Genomic DNA, 20,529 nt, shown 5'->3' with positions numbered 1-20,529 from the left:
TCTAGTTATTTCTTTTGAGGAATAAATTTTGTAGTATTCCACTTGTAGTGACATGTCTTTAAGGCATTCTAGAACATTTCTTCTAAAGTGTACTTTTTATCTGGTTCCTTAAAAGCTACACTTTAAATATCAAGTCTGTGGTATCTAGAAACTGGCCACTTGTGCTTGAAGGTCAATTAGTTGGGTCTAGTTGTGTAGCTTTTGTTCACCATTTAACCAGCGGCGTTCTGTCATTCATATGTGAGGGTTGTTTGCCTGACACTGTGCTGCTATATACATGTCACCTACGGTAATACTTTATTACCTTTGGTAAATGGAAACTGATAATATGCATATGTAATATATGTGTATTTATTGGCATGTTTCCATACCCACATATATACAGTATAAAATGGATCTGAAAAATGGGTGGTATGTAGACTACTACACTGATGTGAATACAGGTTAACTTTCCCGCCTAATACCGTGCTTGGCAAAATCTAAGAAGGTGAAGGGCACTCCATCTTAAGTAACCTGTACTGTTCTAGGTTTCTAAATATACAGATATGGGTGATGGTTTGTCAGTGGATCAGCTAATTAAGCCTCATATGAGTCTAGATGACCTTGTGTTTGACGACTCTGTTCATTAAATGGTATCCGGTGGAACATGTGATTTATTTATTTTTTTGTTTTTTATTTTTATTGTGCTTTTGAGATATAAGAGGCTGTATACGGTGTGTGAATATGGTGCATGGCCTATGCATTCTGGATCCTGAAGATACCTACGTGCATTTACTATTAAAAAGTGGGGTAGAATTTATAGCTATTCGTTCTGTGCAGACCTCTCCTAGTACTGGAGAAGACCTGCACATGTGGTCATGATCCTTCGTAGATGTTTTAGTATTAAGTATGTTGAAGTGTGTAATGATTTTGCTGCTTTCATAGAAAAAGTGGGCCTAGAAGAGCCTATAGTTAAATACCTGATTGTCAGTGAAGTTTGTTGAGGTAGCTAATTGACTCATTAGTATCAAATGAAGCCTGGAGTATATCGAGCTTTAGGAGAGGTGGTTAATGACTTTAGTTTAGTGATTTAGGCATTGTATTAATTGGATGTCTCCAGGCAGGCAACATGGAAATAGTGTTATTTGGAATAATTATGGCTTGTTTGTTTTTTTTTTTTTGTTTTTTTTTTATAAAATTCTTGTTTATCACATATTTATCACATATTTCCATTTACTAGCTAGAAATCGTTTCCCATATTAGTCATATGTGAATCCTTCATAGCGCCCTGTCCCTACAATCAGTTGCAGCGTGCTGTCCCTGCCCACCGTCATAACTAAACCTCATGTGTGCCCATAAAGCAGATGGAAACAAATGATTGGGGCCCCCCCCCCCCCCCCCTTTTGTAGGATTTGACAGGAACTATTCTTAACCCATGAGTGGATGACAACTGGAGATTGACATGTCCATACTCTGAGCCATCTGTGTATGTATGTTTCTGATGTGCAGTTTATTGCTGAAGCAGCGGATTGGGCTTGTGAAGTTCCTATTATTATACTATTACAGATGATTATACGCTCTCCTACTGTTGTACTCTTCTAGGTTACAGATTTCCCTATTACTACAGACACATTTGACATGGTCTTTTGGGTGCATGATATTGACTTTCCTTACTTTATTACTAGTCTAGCCCTTCTTTGATATCCCCTTTTCTAGGCCCTTTGGGCCTGTGCTATGGTTTGTTTCTGACTTTCTAAATTTGTTGGACATCTTTAGAGGTAGTCTTATTCTTACCTCCATTTATGTGTTTTAAGCATGCAGAGTAGCTAAGAACTAAATTTGATAGCATTAACATTAATTTTCATTTGATCTAACAGTGAAAACATATAGGAGCCAGCTTGGTGCTGAACGCAGTGTCACTTTTAATCTCTTAATAATTCATTATATCATTATCCCAGCCATATTCTGTGATTCACAGGTTCAGGCAACCAACTAAATCCTGGCCCTTTGATATATCCTTTTTGTATCCATTGCTCATCTTCCTTTATACTTTATAGATTAATTGCATGCCACAAAATGTAAAGAACGTTTAGTATACTTGGTGTGCTAAGGAACAGACCCCTCTAGAACAGAGGGCAGTCCCTATTTCCCAGCCGAGACCTGGCCACATAGACAGTACACCAACTCTCTACATGTGAGAGCAACTTGTAAAACGTATATGTCTGCTTTCAGTCCTTAACCCTTTTTTTTTTTTTTTTTTTTTTTTTTAGCTGGCCATGCATATTAGATGTATTTTGACCAAGGTCACCGATTTTGACTCGCCAGGCCATCTTATGTGTATGGGTCATCTCAACTTTCCCCTGACAGCAGTTAGATTTCAATCTTCACTTCTTAAAGAGATGCCATTGCCAGAAGCTTCCTCCTCCTTGAGGATACATGTGTTCTCGGACATGCGTGCATATATACGAAGGGATCTGGAGAGATCGCGTTTAGCGAAACAGCTATTTAATGTGCATGGCCAGCCTTTGGCTGACATCTGCTGTTCCCAATCCCTCATACACATGGGAGTCTTCCCACTTCTCAGTGGGAAGACTCTTGATCATATCTTCCCAAGAACAAACGACCAGGCAGTTGAAATCCAACTTGCCGTCTGGGGACATTCTGGAGTCCCCCATACACATTAGATTTTCGTCAGGTTTGGCAGACAAACATCTGACGTGTATGACGAGCTGTAGAATTTTAATAGGATTGTGTTAGTGGTTTGTTTCAGAAGACTTTGGCGGGAGACCAGTAGACCGTTTTGAGCCTCCATTTACCCACATTACTGTATAGTGTTTGATTTGTTTTAAACTCCTTATATCTCTACCCGTGCAGAATTAGGAGACCATTATCTTGTTTTGCAATGAAGGGTTCCGTTTGTGAATTAGCTGGTTTTTCTAAAAATATTTTTTAGTTTTCTTACAAAAAATCTGCTGTGTTGAATGAAAATTCACTACACAAGCATTTATTTCTGCTCAAACTAGTCTAGTATCCCTAGTAAATGCTCTGTTGCAGGCAATTTACTGTATTGGCCAGTTACGCAATTGTGCATAAAATCTAGCAGATGATTATGTAATTAGCCTTCCAACCTGATTCTCATGTAGTGTTAGGGCCGTCCAGTAACTTGTCAGGGGTGTAACTGTGAACTTCAAATTCATAAACCATTTAAATGTTCATTATTATTTTTGTTGAATCATTTCTTTTGTTTTTGCATTTTTCCCCCCGGTGGATTTAATGTCAGCATGTAATTTGCTCAAATGATCTCCTTTCAAGAAGTCATCTTATTTGTGTACACATTTTTCAGCTAACATGTATTTTATGTTGATTTGCATGGCAACATATACTTAATGCATGGAGCCACTCAAATGCTAACAAGTGACATGTATATGAAGATAATTTAATATATTTTAAGTGTTCATTGTTATTTTTTTTTTCTTGTGCTGCTTTGTTGAATGTGGATGATTCATGCTTTTCATTCACCATTGCTTCTCTTTCCCCCACTGTTTGTGATTTGCTTACCAGGAGGAGCTACTATTCTTACTCCTACTACCTGTAAGTAGAAAACGCCCACCTACTTTATTTTGGTTATTAACACTTATTCAAGAAGCAATATCCCTTTAAAAAATAAATACAGCTGGACAATGCTCACAGAGCCCCAATTGGTACGCATCATAATTAACTTATAGCCAGTTTTTCTTTAACGTAACCATTATGTAATCCAACTAGATTGCTAAAGAAAAATGTCAGACAAATTTGTGACATTTCAGTCTTTGTCATATTGAATCTTAACCTTGCATTATTTATTCTTAGAGGGATATCATACTGGATGTTTCACAAGCCACTAACACTTTTTTGTTGCACGTTTTGTGTTATGTCATCCTTTTTTGTTTGTTTCCTTAACAAATTGCTAACAAACAATGTATAGCCCTCTATATCGGTTTTGGAAGAATGACTCAGTATTGGAGAGCGTTAAAAAGGCAATGCGGTGCTGCATGTGGTGGTTTTTAATTTGGGGACATGGTGGCCTCAAAAGCTGTGCAACTAGTTTTGAAAATGTTGCATACCGTAGTGCTTTAGGGTTGAGTAGAACTTGGATTGCTAGGAAGACCCCAAAGATGACATGCTGGTAAGTAATCTAAAACTAGATGCAGTATGCCTCCTCTATCACTCATCTATTGGGTTAGGTGTGAATACCATTACGTGACCTGTAGTTTGTTTTATTCTAGTGATTACCGAGACAACAGAGGAAGTTGCAAAATGTTGGTTCACATTAATGGACACCTATCATCTATTTTATGCTGCCCTCACAAATCTAGTGACAGACGCTTTGATTTCAGCTGTCTGTCACTGATGAGCTAATATTAAGTGGTTGCTGATAACTTGCCATGTCCTTTTTGAAGCCCATGCCTGGAAAAGAGTCACAGCTCCTTGAGAAAAGTTAGTCATACATGAGCTCCTCTCCTTGCCCACCCACTGAGGAATGACAGTTGTCTTCTTGGTTTTCTCCCCAGAAGAAATGATTTAATGATCATATAGTTGGGCTGGGGAAGCAGGGGCTCATGCAAAACTATGACTCTTCCCAGGCAGCCCTTGTCTATTTTCCAGACCTACAAGAAAATTTAGACTGAATTTGCTAGTCTAAATTGTCTTGTAGTATATATTAACGGTAGCTGCCTCTTTTAGATTGAGCACTCCCCGGCCATCTACCTTGGGCTTCTAAGCAGAATATAAATGTAGCTGGTTCCTACACTGCCCTGAACATTGTAGGCTTAGGTTACACCCAGGAGAGGCAGTTCTGTTAGTGTTAGGTACCAGAAATTGATTTATACTGTAAAAAAAACATTTCCCGAACTGTAGTTCGGTTCCAAGCGATCGCTACGTACAGTATTGAAACTAAGTTTTATGAGACTCATCCCTAGTCATGGCGTCAAATGCTCTTTAAGATAGTGATATCAGGTCCCCATTTTGAGATCTGCAGCTTCTTTTGGCATGCTGTGGAATTTCAATAGAATGGTTGTCCCTTCATGTGTCTCACTTAGGAACCTATATTAAAGACGGATGACTGTGTTCATTTGAGTAGTTAGTAAGCGTCTGGCTGTAATATTGGATCTTCATGTGAATCACATCTGCAACGATTGCTTTGGTGCTACATTCCCTTCATATGCCATTACCGAATTGTATCTTGAAGTCTTGGTGGAAATATCTGTGCTTTAGTTCTATACAGCAGTTTGAGTATTTCCATAAGAGAACTGCTGCTGCATTTAAGTGACCATGACACTTTTATAGATTGCTTATTTATGATTCACCCATGTTAAGGGAAAGAAGATCTTTATAGAATACATGACTTTACTGGTCATCGAATGGTATACTTATTTCTTTGTTAACCCCCCATTATAGACACTTGCAAGCACAACGGATGGAAATCTGCAAATTTCTCTGTGGAGTTTAATGATTTTCAGTCCAGTTTTACAGAAATGTTGCCTTCTTTAACAGGTGTTAAACATGGAGTTACCCTTTAAATATTCTTCCCTAATTACAGCAGTACTTTGTTCACTAGATATATTCGGCTGTATTGTTTTGTCTGCTGAACACTTAATCAGCCTTTGCTGCTGTAGAACATTTATAGCAATTATAGAACATTTATACCTAATAACTCTCCATGTTTAAAAATGTTGCTTTACATGATCATTTCTGACTTCTATTTCTTAAGATACTGGGCAACTCTTAAGGTTGTCTGGGTTCAGAGCTGAACCTGGACATGCCCACAATTTCACCCAGACAGCCTCCTGTTATGAGCATTGGAGCATTTTATGGGCATTCAAAGGCATTTTATGGAGATCAAGTCACATACCGGGTTCTCCATAAGGACTGCTAGGCGGAGGCTTCCACCTAGCAGCGAGCCTGTCGACATCATCGGCACTTATGGGCGGGCTTTAGCCTGTAAAACGGGCTATAGCCCACACACCAGAGCCAGTGACATCACTGGGAACACTGCTGGGCAGAAGCCTCTGCAAAGCAGTATGTTATTATAAACAAAGAAAAGCCCTTGCCCCACGCAATCCAACACGGGGCAAGGGAGAGCATCAGAGCATTTTATGCTCCGATGCTGATATCATATAGCTTGCCTGGGTAAAATTTTGGGTATGTCCAGCTCTGAACCTGGACAACCCTTTTAAGTTGGCCACTCACATCAGATAGCTGTCAGACAAATGTCTGCTCCACTGACATCTATTTTGTCAACCTCCATCCAATATCCATACATGTTCAGTTTCTGCATCAGCAAACATGCATTTACAATGCAGTTATAGAACAGCCAATTTAACACCTAATTAAACCCTGGAGGTTATCTAAATCTTTTAGTACATTGCAGCTTGCTATGTTCTAAATCTGCATTGTGAATGCATGTTAGATGCATCCCGACTGTGCTGTGTTACAGCAGCGTGAGCCAACGCAGACACCTCTGGCAGCAGATTATCTCCTTAGAGGACAAAAGATTACACATGTCCCGGACCCTTCTTTCCCTGATATCTGTCATAACGGGAGAGTTGGGACACCACCATACACATTAGATCAGGCATCCTCAAACTGCGGCCCTCCAGCTGTTGTAAAACTACAACTCCCACAATGCACTGCTGTAGGCTGATACCTGTAGGCTGTTCGGGCATGCTGGCAGTTGTAGTTTTGCAACAGCTGGATGGCTGCAGTTTGAGGATAGCTGCATTAGATGGTCATCTGGTCCCCCTGAAAATGGTGGGTTTAGCCAAAATTCATCTAATTTCTATAGCCACTTAACCCAGCTATTGTAGGTATTGCATCTGAGCCTTGATGAATATTATTCTGTGAGCTTTCATATGCTCTTATAAAAACTACATGCTGTGACTGTGGGGCAGAAGCAACCAAGCTGAAGCAGAGATGGGACACACATCAATATTTAAAACAGCCTTTGTACCTAATAAAAGGCACTGATGAGATTCCACTCGCCTTTAATCCTGATGTATTATAAACCAAGGTACATCCAAAGCATTAGCCTGAATGAAATGAATTTCCTCAGCTGATGTAATATGAAAGGGGGAAAAAAAATCCTTAACTCAACAGTCATTTGTATTCATTAAAAATATAGCTTCATAACATTTACTGCCGCGCTATTTGCAGCAGTTGACCTTCTCCCCTGCCATTTCTATTTCAACTCTTCGGGAAAGAGTCTTGTTACCTGATATAAAAGCTATTTTTCCTGCCTAGTAGCGTGGATGTAAGGTCAGACATTAAGTTGCAAGAATAATTTAGCACACAAAAAATGAAATTAGAAAGGTTCCTAGTTGCAGAAGGTTATTGTTATTGTAGAAAATATTTCTTGTGATCGCAGATGGGAGAATGCGGAGAGCAACAACTAGATAACGTGCTTCATGTATCTCATGTATATGCAAATAGTTGAGCAAGTTAGTTTTTCGAAAAGAATGGGAAGTTGATGGATATAATATCTTATATGAACATAGCTGAAGAAAAGTGTATGGATTTGTGTCCCAGATATTTCATCACATCATCTGAACCTTGTTTTGATGAAATATTCTCTTTACCTGTGCATGATTTCTGTATTGCCCTACAATTTTACAAGGCTAACATCGTTCAGCTTTTGCAATATGCACTACAAATCCTCTCAGTACAAAAATATTTATTCACTGTGTGAATGGGTAACATGTGATAAAGTGGTTGTGGACTCTCAAATCCCAATTTAAATCCATAGTAGACATTAATATGGAGTTGGTCCCCCCTTTGCAGCTTAAATCAGCCACTACTCTTCTGGGAAGGCTTTCTACAAGATTCTACAGTGTATCTGTAGGAATCTTATCCAGAACAACATTTGTGAGGTCAGACACTGATGTTGGATGAGAGGACCTGGCTCAGAATCTCCATTCTAGTTCATCCCAAACGTGTTGGTTGGTTGATGTCAGGGCTCTGTGCAGACCAGTCAAGTTCTTCCACACCAAATTTACCCAACCGTGCCTTTATGGACTTTTTTCGTGCACTGGCCGTGCTGGAACAGGGAACGGCCTTTCCGAAGCTGTTCCCACAAAGTTGGAAGCAGTTGTCCAAAATGTCTCTGTATTCTGAATGAAGCATTATTTTCCTTTACTGGAAATCAATAATGTTGGTAGGTTCACACGTAGTAGAATTGCAGTGGAAAATTGTGCACTGAAATTTACGGTGGCAAATCTACAAAGAACAGTGACATTTTGTTGGTGCCAATCCTGTAAAATAAAACGATCACCTACCTGGTGCTTTTCTGGCAACCCTTCTGTTTCACACTAGCGCTATGTATCCTGTGCAGCGACTTTCTTCTGGCCAATTCTCTGCATATTTGCCGGGTTGGGGCCAGACGGAGACATTCAAGCTTTCAGAATCTTGCCTGCCGGATGCATAGCTCTAGTGTTAAACTAGCCTTACATGTTATAACATGCGAATTCTTCAGCACAGTCTGGATGTAGAAAAACTTTGCCATTGGGGCTATAGGGGAGTTGAGTATAGTATTTGTTTTATTATTTTGAACCTTGATTTAAAGTGATTTTTTATTTTATTTTTTTTGGGCGAAATTTTTCTATGGATGTGCAGCAAATTTGGCAATGATTGGGTTTTGATCTTCCCCTATGAACTCAGTGCATAAAATCCCAAAGCAACGAGGCTGTCAGAAATTGACATATTTGAAAATTGATACTACAAGTCTATTTCTGTGTAGAAAATGTCCACAATATATGGATAAGACTTGTTAAAATCCAGTCCACTTTGTTGCTACTGTAGTCCTTTGTGGATTATCCATCCGAAAAAGCCATACAAGAAATCTGCAGCTTGTGCACCTACCTACCTTTTATGAAAATGTTTTACTGAGGTGCATTTTGATTTGTTCCCATCTGGAAAGTAAGCAAGCATCTGCAGCCACCTAAAAGTAGAACTAGTGAATAAGACCATTTAAAGGGAATGTGATCATAAAATACATGGATGTAAATAATGTGTGGATAGCTGAAGAGACAGATTCCAAACATCACGCCCAACAAACAGTCTGAGCTCGGTCTTGTAATGCATCCCCCGAACACCGAAGCTTGGGAAAATAGTACAGCAGACTCCTAGATGCTTCATTAGCATGCAGAGCACCAAACGTTTGCTGGTTTACTGCAGTGCAGTGAAAGTGCGTTCAGAGATAATAATTACATCTTTGGAATCTGTGCCTCTTCAGACATTAGATTACTTCTGGGATTGGGGATGTGGGTTTCTTGGTGAGAAAGTTCCTTTAATTCTTGAAGTTTTGCAGGTAGGGGGAGTTGGCTGATTGACTTGTCAGCTGTACAGTCAGAATGCCCCCATACAGGTGGGATGTTACATCCATATGGCTCAATCTGTTCAGCCTTGTGGCCATGTTATAAACTTTTTTTAGTTTTGTGTTTTTTCCTTAATCAAAATAGATGGCTTCTTAAAGATAGAAGTCGAAAGACTGCAATTCTGGGTTCACATATGTGTCTTGCCAGTTTTATATCTGAAGCGGCCAAATTGGAAACAAAGTGAACCATAGTGCACAAAAAAATGCCTCGATGTTGCTGTGTGGAAATAATAGGTGCAGTTGATAAAATCGTTACAATTCTTACTGAACATGAATAGCTCATGTCCTATGCACAGAATGTAAATTTATTATGTGTGTGTAGCCTGCGTTTTTTATTTTTTATTCTTTTTTACAGGTTATCAATATTGGCAAAAACAGTATGCAACTTTTTATGCACCTTGTGGACAGTTAACAATTTTTTTGTACCTTGCAGTAAACTAGCCAAGAAACGCAAGGATGCCATGGGTAGCACACGGCAGGAGATGACTCATATGGTGAACGCGATGGATAGAAGTTACGCTGATCAAAGTACCTTGCATGCGGAAGATCCTTTATCCATCACCTATATGGACTCTCATAACTTCAGCCCCAGATGTAAGTATTTTTTACCCACTGAATACATTTATCATCGTATAACATCACATAATGCAATATTTTATGTGCATTAGCTGATTAGTGTAGTCAAATTTGGCATCTCCTATACCTGGGAATTAGCCTACGATGTATGGTTCGGTATTGAGCTAAATGTTATCTGAAATTTCTGTGACTTTTAATGTAGTTTTATGCAGATCAGCATTCTTTGTACTCCATAGTGGATCGTCTGTTGTGGATTTTACCATGATTGCTAAGGATAGCATCTATTTAAGGTCTAATATAAGTAAATGCAACCAGTTGGGGGTGTGCACCTGCACAGACTTGCTCTATCCAATCAGTGCTGCCATTGTCAAATTGTTCAGGGACAGACACCCCAACTGGTTAACTCTGTACCTTTACTGCAGACTGCTAGCAATTCATAACTTCTAGTAGAAATAATAAAGAAATGACCCAACATAGAGCCATAAGAGAAGATGTTCCAGAATTGTTATTATATGGAGAATGCAAGAAGCTATTACAACAGGCATGTCGGGAGAGGTGGCAGGTCCTTTTGAAGCATCTGCATTCACAGTTGAAAGCATTGTATGTACAGAGTTTTCCCTACTGCTTTGCTTTCTGGGAAATATAAGCTGTACAACAGACACTATGCAGTCATTGACGAGGGGGGGGAAAAAAAGAAATCCAGAATGCAGTGTAGCATTAAATTATAAGGTCTCAGCTAAACTGTTAAGGCACATTTACTTGCGCTAACCAAGCAGGCAATTATCGGGAAGGGACCATTCCTTCCTGATAACTGCCTGCTCACCAGTGGAGGAAATAGCTCCATTTACATGCATATATCGACATAGAAACTTCAGCACTCCAATGAATATGGTGAAATGAGTGTCTTTGTTTTTGTTTTTCTTATGCAAGGCAACTCAAAGGTGATAGTGTGACGTTTCAGTCAACATAGACCTTTCTCAAACACTAAAATAAAAAAATATTTTTTTTTTGTAACAAATGGCTTGGTTGTTTTTTATGTACAAAAAAATTATAGTATATAGTCAAGTAGCAGCTTAAGAATGTTTAACATATATCAATAGTATGAAATAGTAATACATTGAGATTATACATCTAATTGTAAACCAGCAGAACATCACTGGAGAGAGAATGGAATGCAGGGAGGTACTTCTAAGACAATACAATTGGAGATTTATATTGCAATTCACAGTAAGGTTCTTCTGAGCAGGTATCTGTCTCATTCTGAGTTCAGTTTGCATCAACTATGTAAAGTAGTGAGTCTTAAATGGGACAACATAAGGTGTACTAGAGCATGATAATCAGATACGTAGAAGTACTAGGTATGATTGATATAGTAAGGAACCGGGTCCCCTAATAATAAATAGTACTTACCAAGTTACCCGAGAGAGATATAGAGAAAAGGAATGAAGTTGTATTGAGCTGGTAGCCATGTGTATCCACACCATGTATGACGCTATGGAAGTAGGGGAAGATGTCCACTATTTATGATGTCAGCAGCAGGAAGTGTTGTACAGCAGGAAGTAGCTGGAACGTTTGTAGTGTAAAAGTCCATTGTGTTTTTTTTATGCAACAATAAATTATCCATATCACCCCCTCTAGGGGAGCCCCTCACATGCTCAATACCCTGAAACGTGATGCAATTCCTCTCTCCTGGATGACAATCCTTGACCTATTGTGCAATTGGTGTATTGTTAGAGCTGTTCCCCTATACGCCTCCAAAATTTTCTCTTGGTCTTGCCAACATATTGTTTGAGGCATCCGAAGTCCATTCGCATAAAACTTTGTTCTAATACTGTACGGAGCAGGAGGTCCGTACAGTATTAGAATGTATTGGCTTCGATGAGCCGAAGTTATTACTTTGCAAAGTCTCGTGAGACTTCAGAAATTGATTTATACTGTAAAAGGTACCACTTGGAACCGAACCAGAGTTCGGGAAATGATTTTTTACAGTGCAAATTAATTTATGAAGTTATTACCCGAAGTCTCGCAAGACTTCACGAAGCAATAACTTTGGCTCATTGGAGCCAATACATTCTACTACTGTATGGAGCTTCTGCTCCGTACAGTACTGGAACAAAGTTTTATGCGAATCGACTTCAGATGTTTCACCGAAATCGATTCGCTCATTCCCTACACCTTTGTTTGCCGGAAACAGAATTTAAATGTAGATTTCACATAAGGATATTTCTATGTGATGAAAATTATATTGTAGGATGTTTCCTAGATGAGATTGACAGCTGTTTACTGTGTATATACTGTATATTTTAGTACTTTTCAGATGGTGTTTAGTAACTGAAATAAATCACTACTGACTTTACTCCATTGTTTTCTACTTAGTTGCTTTTATCATGCATTTCTGGCAGTATTGTGATTGGCTGATCTAGCTCTCATTGACATGCTAAGCCATTCATCTTTCACATCCGCTTTTGCACAATTGATGCATGATGTTTAAGGAAGCTCTATTAAGCATACATATTTTGTTTGTCTTGTATATTGCTGGCATTATGGAAAACTAGCATTAGAATTATGACCTGGTGCCCGTATTTAACCATACTTGGAAACATTGACACTTAAACATTGCAGTATTTGCTCTGACAAGTACTAGCTTGTGTATGTTTCAGGACTGAAAGTTTCAGGAGGATTTCCACCCAAAATGTTATATTTTCCATATATTAGTAAATCAAAAGTTAGGCTGAGTTCACACTTCAGTCATTTCGTCCATTATTTCCACCAGTGATTGTGAGCCAAAACCAGGAGCGGGTCAAAAGCACAGCACAGGTGCAGCTCTTTCCATTATACCTGATCTCGGAGTAGGCTTCACTACTGGTTTTGGTTCACAATAACTGATGGCAATAACTCGCCAAATAACTGTGTGAACTCGGCCTTAGAGAAGCAACCAAAGTTTGGTAGTATGTTTTAGGGTACTTTCACACTAGCGTTATTCTTTTCCGGCATAGAGTTCCGTCAAAAGGGCTCTATACCGGAAAAGAACTGATCAGGCATATCCCCATGCATTCTGAATGGATAGAAATCCGTTCAGTTTGCATAAGTATGCCTTCCGTTCAGTCACTGTCAGGTGTTTTGGCCGGACATAATACCGCAGCATGCTGCGGTATTATGTCCGTCCAAAATGCCTGATCAGTCGCTGGAATGCCGCATATGGCATTATTGACTTGCATTAGTGCCGGATCCGGCATTGCAAAACAACTGAAGGATGGATCTGTCCTTCCTTGCGCAGACCGGGAAAACTGTGAAAAAGACTGCAAGACTGATCCGTCCATCCGCATGACAAGTGGAGAGACGGATCCGTTCTTGCAATGCATTTGTAGACAGTTCCGCACCCGGATCCGTCTACAAATGCTGTCAGTTGTCACACTGATCGGCGGATCCGTCAGGCAGTTCCAACAACGGAACTGCCTGCTGGATCACACTAACACTAGTATGAAAATAGCCTTACTTGAAGATTTTGCAGTTTTTCCATTTGGTTGTGGAAGGCATTTTTGCAAATGTGATGACAGGTGCCAGCCTTTTCTGATAATGAAGAGGAAGGAGAGAAATTTAAAGAGTGCGCTTGGCCTACTCATTACTCCTGGAGATTAAGAACAACACCAGTAAATTGAGAAGAAATAATTGATTTTCAAGGTTCCATTGGTTCTTTATAAAAATAAAATCTTCACCTATGTTTTCTTTCCTAGATTACACTGGCCATACTTGTGCCGGTGGGCTAAGGGGAAACGACTACTGGCACTGGTTATAGATGTAGGTTTATGATTTGACAACCTATTTGGCTGTTTTTCCTTTGGTGACTTGTGTAAAAAATACACTACAGCTGGGTAGAAAGTTTATATTTATGTAAGCAAAACGATCACAATGAAGAAAATTGGTCACTGCGCCGATGTCTGATTTACTTATATATGGCAGAGCGTAGAGTTTGGGTGGAAAAAAACGTTTTTTATATTGACGGAGTGCCCTCATGCAAGTCTGTTACATACTTTATTGTTGGCTTTTTTTTTTTCCTCTTTTGGATTTACTCACCTTTCTATAGCAGTCGATATTATTGTGCTGATATCTATGTCTGTCTGTTTTTCCAACTGCCCAAAATGGAAGTAATATGTATTTTCATGAGCTTTGTTTTCCTGCAGTGCCCAATGATCCACTTGTGCCGACTGCTGTGTTAGGTGAGGACCCAGTCCGGCATCATCACAGTTCATGCATGAGTGACCGTGTTGCATGTATGTCACAACTGTGCTAAGAGATTGCTTAACCAGGTTTTAACAGAGAGAGATTATAGATCTAAAACACAAGCCAAAGGCTCAAAATACATCCGCAATATAAACCATTTAGGTTTGAAGTAGCTTGCGTTGGTGTATCTTCAACCTGTCGATGCAACCTCCAGGAGCATCTTTTGAACAGTTGTGTAGGTTTTTCTGTGTATACCCCTCTATCCTAGTCTTGGGTTTCATATCTTGATATCATTTTATCAAAGCCTGGCATACAATCCACATAATGCCAGTGTCCTAGACACCCACACTTTATTACAGTGTGGTATTTATTGCCTTTTACCAATAATATGTAAAGTGGCCTTTGGTTATTTTAAATACTGCCAGCTTGTGATTGATAAATCCAATGACAGCAATGCACTGCCTTAGTAATGCACATGTATAACTCTGGGCTAGTTGTAGTGAGTCAGTGCACATCCATACAGGGCCACCGGCACATTATTTTAGTGGGAGATATAGGTAAATTAAACGTTCTTTTAAATCCGTAGCAGGAGATTACATCTATTCTGTGCGCACAGTGCTTTTGTAGATGGCCTGTTATTTCAGGATCCATTTTCTATTTCACGCCTCTGATACACCTCTTTTCCCATTATCTCTTCCATGGTAAAAGCTTATCCAGAAATACAGTATTAAAATGTTTCATAGGGTTTATTTTCATTCTGATAAAACAAATTAAAATAGGCTCCCCCTAAAATGAGTAGCAGCAGGTAACCTGGCTGCATAAATGGTGCATGTAAATACACACCGGCTATCCCAGACACATTCAATTTTATGAGGGAACGAATAGACATTATCGCAGATTGATTTTCACTTCAATATTCAAAGAAGGTCACATTACCGACCATGAAATGATTTATTGTAAATTGCAAGGACTTGTACAAAACCTTGTAGAAAATGCAATCCTGGCATGTGTTGTGCGGAACGGTGGCTCTAAAGGTCTATTTTACTGACATTTGAAAAGACATGCCTATCGACAACCATTATCAGTTTGGTTAAACCGTACATATTGAGGAATTATAATGCCAATTGTTGAAGAACATTGTTTTTGAGGGATCAAAATAGTATTATTTTTACCATTACCAATTTACACTTTACAGTGGCTCATTGCCGACACTGTGCCGTTTACAGAATTAGTTTGTTACATGTTGAGCATGACTATTAAGACAATATAGAGAACATGATATATGTTTTCCCTGAATGTTTTTATAACAGGCAAAACGCATTTACTTACATACTTCACCAATCACCACCAGTTACTACATCTTGATGCCATGGCAAAACCCAAAAATTTTCTGCTGCGATTTTAACCAAACCTGAACCATAATAAGATATATTCACACATGGCAGATTTGTGAGTAAGGCTTGCAGAAATCCATAGGATTGCCTCCAAAACAACGCCATTAGGATGTATTGAAGTGATTTTCGGTTGAAGGAGGAGAAATTTGAAGGAGGAGAAATTAAGTTAAAGTAGTTTAGGGATAGTATTGTTTTAACTGTATATTTTAAAATGAGACTACTTTGGTTATTAGAGCTACTTTATAATATGCGCTAGCTAGATGCGGTCTCTATAAACCTTGCTTACATCTTCTTTTGTAAGGTTTATTTTCTCGTAATTAGCTTTTTGTAGTTTTATCTTAATGCTGGACTAGGGCTTCACTCAGATGTTGCCTTTAAGGTGTACAGTGTCACCAGTGCAATGTGCACTGCGTTTCCTTGGGTAGGACTACATGTGACTATTTGATAAAGATGCTACAGACTTCACATTCATAGAACTGAATACTACAGCGCTGTTAGTGGAATGGTTTCCTGTAGCTATTGTCCATGATTCTGGTGTAACCCTAGCCATGTGTGCACTTTTGTGACCTCCTCCGTTGTATGTTAGAAAGATCTAGTCTGCATGGCTGTATTGTCCATCTGTTTCATCCATCTTCGCAAAGCCATCGACATAACACATTGTATATACATCTAGTGCAGTTTGATCTAGGTAACAGAAAATAATTTGAAAAAATCTTTTTTTTCCCTTGCTGCCCTGACTCAGTGCCAATCACTGGTAAGTAAGATGACAGAAGTGTTGTTGTTTTAATACTCTTGCTGCCTGAAAGGTTTTAAACAGTCCACTTTAACTAGAATCTCTTTCAGATGAAAACCATTTTGTGTATGACGTTCCCAGTAATTAGGAAGCTAGGCTTAACAATCTTGCTGAGAGGTGCTACTGTGCTAATTCATGGCAGATGCCACCCCCAGCTGCTCCTGCCAGATGCCTGCCTTAGTGCGTCTAAACAACTGACAAACTTGAGATCTCCTGTGAAGCGTGGAAGATGGGTCTGGCTTATTTCAATGTATTCACATGTTGGAAATTTTCAGAAAGAACCCACAAAAAATTTGTTTGAACTCGAAAGTAACAAACAAGGTGTACAACATTTATGATTTTTTTTTTATTGCTTAGGACTTGTGGGCACATAGATGGTTTTTCCTGATGACCGAAATAATACACTGTTATTTTTTTAATTCTTATTCCAGCTGAAAATGAAATCTCTGCTCTCTACTGTTTGAGCCTCTGTTCGCATGTGCATCAGAGGCTCTGTTAAAAGGGTTAGCCAGGTTCTACCGTGATCCTGTGGGGCGGCCACTTCTGGGATCATGTGTCGTACATTGAGCATGTGATCCTAGCGTGGTGTTAAAACTCAGCTCATGCCCGAGTCTGAATCTTTCGCTAGCACTGTGGAGATAAATTCAGACTCGCACATGCACTTGTGGGTTCTAACCCCAAGCTAGGATTGTGGAGCGACCCAGATAACCCCTTTTAAGAACCGCTTTCACACATCCAGTATCATGTGATGTAAAAAAAATAATGCAACGCTATTTTCGTCAGTAAAATGATGAACACCGTGATAAAGCCTGACAGACCCCATTAGATGTCATTGGGGCCTGACTGGCATTATTGATGTCCTTCGCAAAATGGATCCATCACGGAACAGAAAAACTGTATTCACAATGCAGATGGTTCAGCTTTTAACGCTCTGTATTCAATGATATAATAACACTTATTGTAAATAACTTGTGATACCAATTAATAATGTGTACAGTGCATACAGATCTTATGCAACATTATTGTATCATAGGATGTAGGGCTTAGTACAGGTTTTGCATTAAAGGGGGTTTTCCAAGAGTAAGTGTCGCCCCCCACTTACCCCGCTCCCTGCACCACCGCTTCTTCCCGTACACGGATGAAAACATCCAGTGTCAGGAGGGAGCAGCCAAATCCCCATCCTCACCTTCCTTTGGCATTGCTGCATGGGGAGAAGCAGCAGCGGCGGTGTGGGGAGCCGGGTACGTATATTCCGTATGGTGGTGGGGGGGGGGGGGGGCACTTTATACTCTTGGATAACCGCTTCAAGCCTTAAGAGGTTAAGCTGCAGCCTTCAATATTGTCTTGAATTTCCCAAGGCATATTCAACAAAACTTCTAAAGTACTGTAAAGTTTACAAGATTTGAAAGTAATCTATTAAATTGTACCTGTACTTTAGCAAAACTTTTGATGTCACAGGGACTTATCAAAGATTTTAATCAGTAGGGTCCGATTACTGAGATCCCCACTGATTGCTAAAACAAAGAATAAAAGCACTCACAGAGCGCTGTCTATCCTCGCTGCAGGAGACCAACTGATGGGCTTTCTATTGAGGCAGTCTTCTCTTTAGTGATAGGTGGGGGTTTCAGCACCTACAACCCCGCAATCAAAACTTTTGATATGTCTGTATGACATATGAAAAGTATTTCTAAAGTACAGATACACTCAATAAAAAAAAAAAAATATATATATATATATATATATATGTATATATATATATTTTTTTTCTAAGTGCTATTGACTTTAGACTTTATTGTAGATTTTCACATTTTATCGTTGCTTAATTCTCAGTTTGTTTCTTTTTCTGTCTATCCTCGCCGCAGGAGACCAACTGATGGGCTTTGTATTGCGCCAGTCTTCTCTTTAGTGATAGGTGGTGGTTTCAGCACCTACAACCCCGCAATCAAAACTTTTGATATGTCAGTATGACATATGAAAAGTATTGCTAAAGTACAGATACACTAAATAAATATAATATATATGTATATTTTTTTTTCTAAGTGCTATTGACTTTAGACTTTATTGTAGATTTTCACATTTTTTCGTTGCTTAATTCTCAGTTTGTTTCTTTTTCAGTATTAGTCCTCTGACAGGCTTAAGTGGTGCTTTGTATTGAAACCATCATTAAAGATCAGCCGTGACTAAAAAATGTGTGCAATTTTCTTACTGTGTTCTTAGACGAAAACCACACTGCAACAGCAGAGTCCAGCCGTCTCTTGGATGTCCCACGTTATTTATGTGAAGGTACTGAATCTCCATACCAGACGGGGCAGCTTCACCCAGCCATTAGAGTTGCTGACCTACTTCAACATATTAATCTTATGAAAACTTCTGACAGCTATGGATTTAAAGAAGAATATGAGGTACAAGAGAACTGAGAATAAAACATCACACAAAACTAGCAAAAGAGAAATTTGAGATCAACTACATAATTTATAATTTCCACTGTTATAATTCCAAAAACTATGGAATGACCGCACCTAGAAGATGTTAACCCAACTCAATAGACAAATCACAGATATGACACAAGGAATGTTTAATAACTGAATATTCTCGCATCATGTAACATATGTCAAACAAATGAAAACAAATTCTTTTAATTTGGGGGGGGGGGGGGGGTGCAGTCTCGCGACACTGCCCTGCTCTGAGGGCAGTCTTGACAGATCAGTGACACACAATTGCTGCCCCTCACACTGCAGGGTCTCCATGCTTACCTACGCGATGCTGGTTCAGCCTGTCTGCCCTCTTTGCCCTGTCATCTTTCTCCTGTGAGCTCTCACATGCAGGAGGCATGGTGACCAGTGTGAAGCTGCATCTCGTAGAACTACAGGTGGTGATTACTGGGTGAGTTTTTCTCTTTGGGCGTTTTGCCTTTATCCAAGATGGTGGATTCCATGTCAGCGCCACACCCCCACTGGATCATGCATGTGATCGATGGGGAGATGTTGCATGCCTTTTGCTTATACCCGGCCGGGTTAGGTGTGTGTTCAGTAATAGTATTGTGTTTCTGTTGTAGCCATATTTTGTCTTATTGGGCACTTGTACCGAGGCCATCATTCATTATTTGATGCTAGTATTAAGCACAGTCTTTTACTACGCTTCTTTTTTTTATTTTGTGTCACATGACGCTTTGATCATATGATCTCAATCTGCCAGACATGCTTACAGGAGGATACGCCCTGTGTGAATTGATGTATGATGTGAAGTGGGGCTTGGCTTATATGATTTTCATCATGTGTGACTAATTGGTAGTACTGGGTATATATATGTGGGCCTCTCTGCCTGATGCCTCTACTTCCCCTGAGGAAGCTGACGCAAAACACGTGTCGGGGTCTCTAGGAGGTGCCACTAGCCAGGTCTGTATTGTGCACATGTTGTGAATCATGGTTTTTTATTTAGGTGGGGGAGCCACACAGTTTGATTTTGTATTTATTTATAAATTTTTTTTCCATCCCACCTTTTCCACCACTTGCAATGCTATAACTTGATGTCCCGGCGTATTGTGCGCACTCTCCATGTGGTTATGTCTGTCTTTGCCAATTTATGCATCTATTTATTTATTTTATCGATTTCAATAAAGAAACATTTTTGGATATCCATATTTGTATTATATCTGTGTATATGCTGAGTGTCTGGGTTTGTCCCATCTAGGAGCTATTCATTTTTGACTATTTGTGTTGTACAGCCGCATTCCGACTTTGTGTTTTATTGCTCTTTGGTACCACAAATTATAGAATGTGTCCGATACGTTTCCGCTTTGCAAACAAGAATAGGCAGTTCTATTAGGTAAATGTGGCCAGTATCTGAATTTTGTAGATCTGTGTTTTATGGACCACAACGTACATACTGTGATGTGCATGTAGCCTAAGAGTGAATGCTAGAATATTAATGGTGAGTTAGTAATATATGTAAAATGGAGAAGCACTTTTTTTTTACAGTAGAGGAAAACATTATGAATTCAATGCTTGAGGAGTAAATTATGGAATCACCTTGTAATTTGAATTACTAAAACACAAGTCTAAAATTGCAAATTAGCCTGCAGTTAGAATGGAGTGCTTACAGAGGTTATCACGTTGTTGAACTTGATTAAGAAAATGTGGCCCCAGAGTTGTCAGTTGAAA

The 20,529-nt window shown here is 39.3% G+C and overlaps 1 protein-coding gene across 4 annotated transcripts in view; it reads left to right on the top strand.

Annotated features, from left to right (window-relative positions):
* The window catches only part of PTPRK (protein tyrosine phosphatase receptor type K), a 348,184-nt gene that overhangs the window by 287,944 nt on the left and 39,711 nt on the right, over positions 1 to 20,529 (top strand). For 2 of the 4 annotated variants that reach the window (XM_044291903.1, XM_044291904.1), the window contains exons 15-17: positions 3,541 to 3,570; positions 9,819 to 9,979; positions 18,587 to 18,771. In XM_044291903.1, the coding sequence (XP_044147838.1) occupies positions 3,541 to 3,570; positions 9,819 to 9,979; positions 18,587 to 18,771 (376 nt within the window). The remainder of the gene's footprint in view (positions 1 to 3,540; positions 3,571 to 9,818; positions 9,980 to 18,586; positions 18,772 to 20,529) is intronic. The other 2 variants (XM_044291905.1, XM_044291906.1) reach the window with 1 other exon arrangement.

Source organism: Bufo gargarizans, chromosome 4 (genome assembly GCF_014858855.1).
Source record: "Bufo gargarizans isolate SCDJY-AF-19 chromosome 4, ASM1485885v1, whole genome shotgun sequence".
In the NCBI taxonomy this organism is placed as follows: Eukaryota; Metazoa; Chordata; class Amphibia; order Anura; family Bufonidae; genus Bufo; species Bufo gargarizans.
The sequence above is the reverse complement of the archived record's forward strand: the minus strand, read 5'-3'. Positions and strand labels throughout refer to the sequence as shown.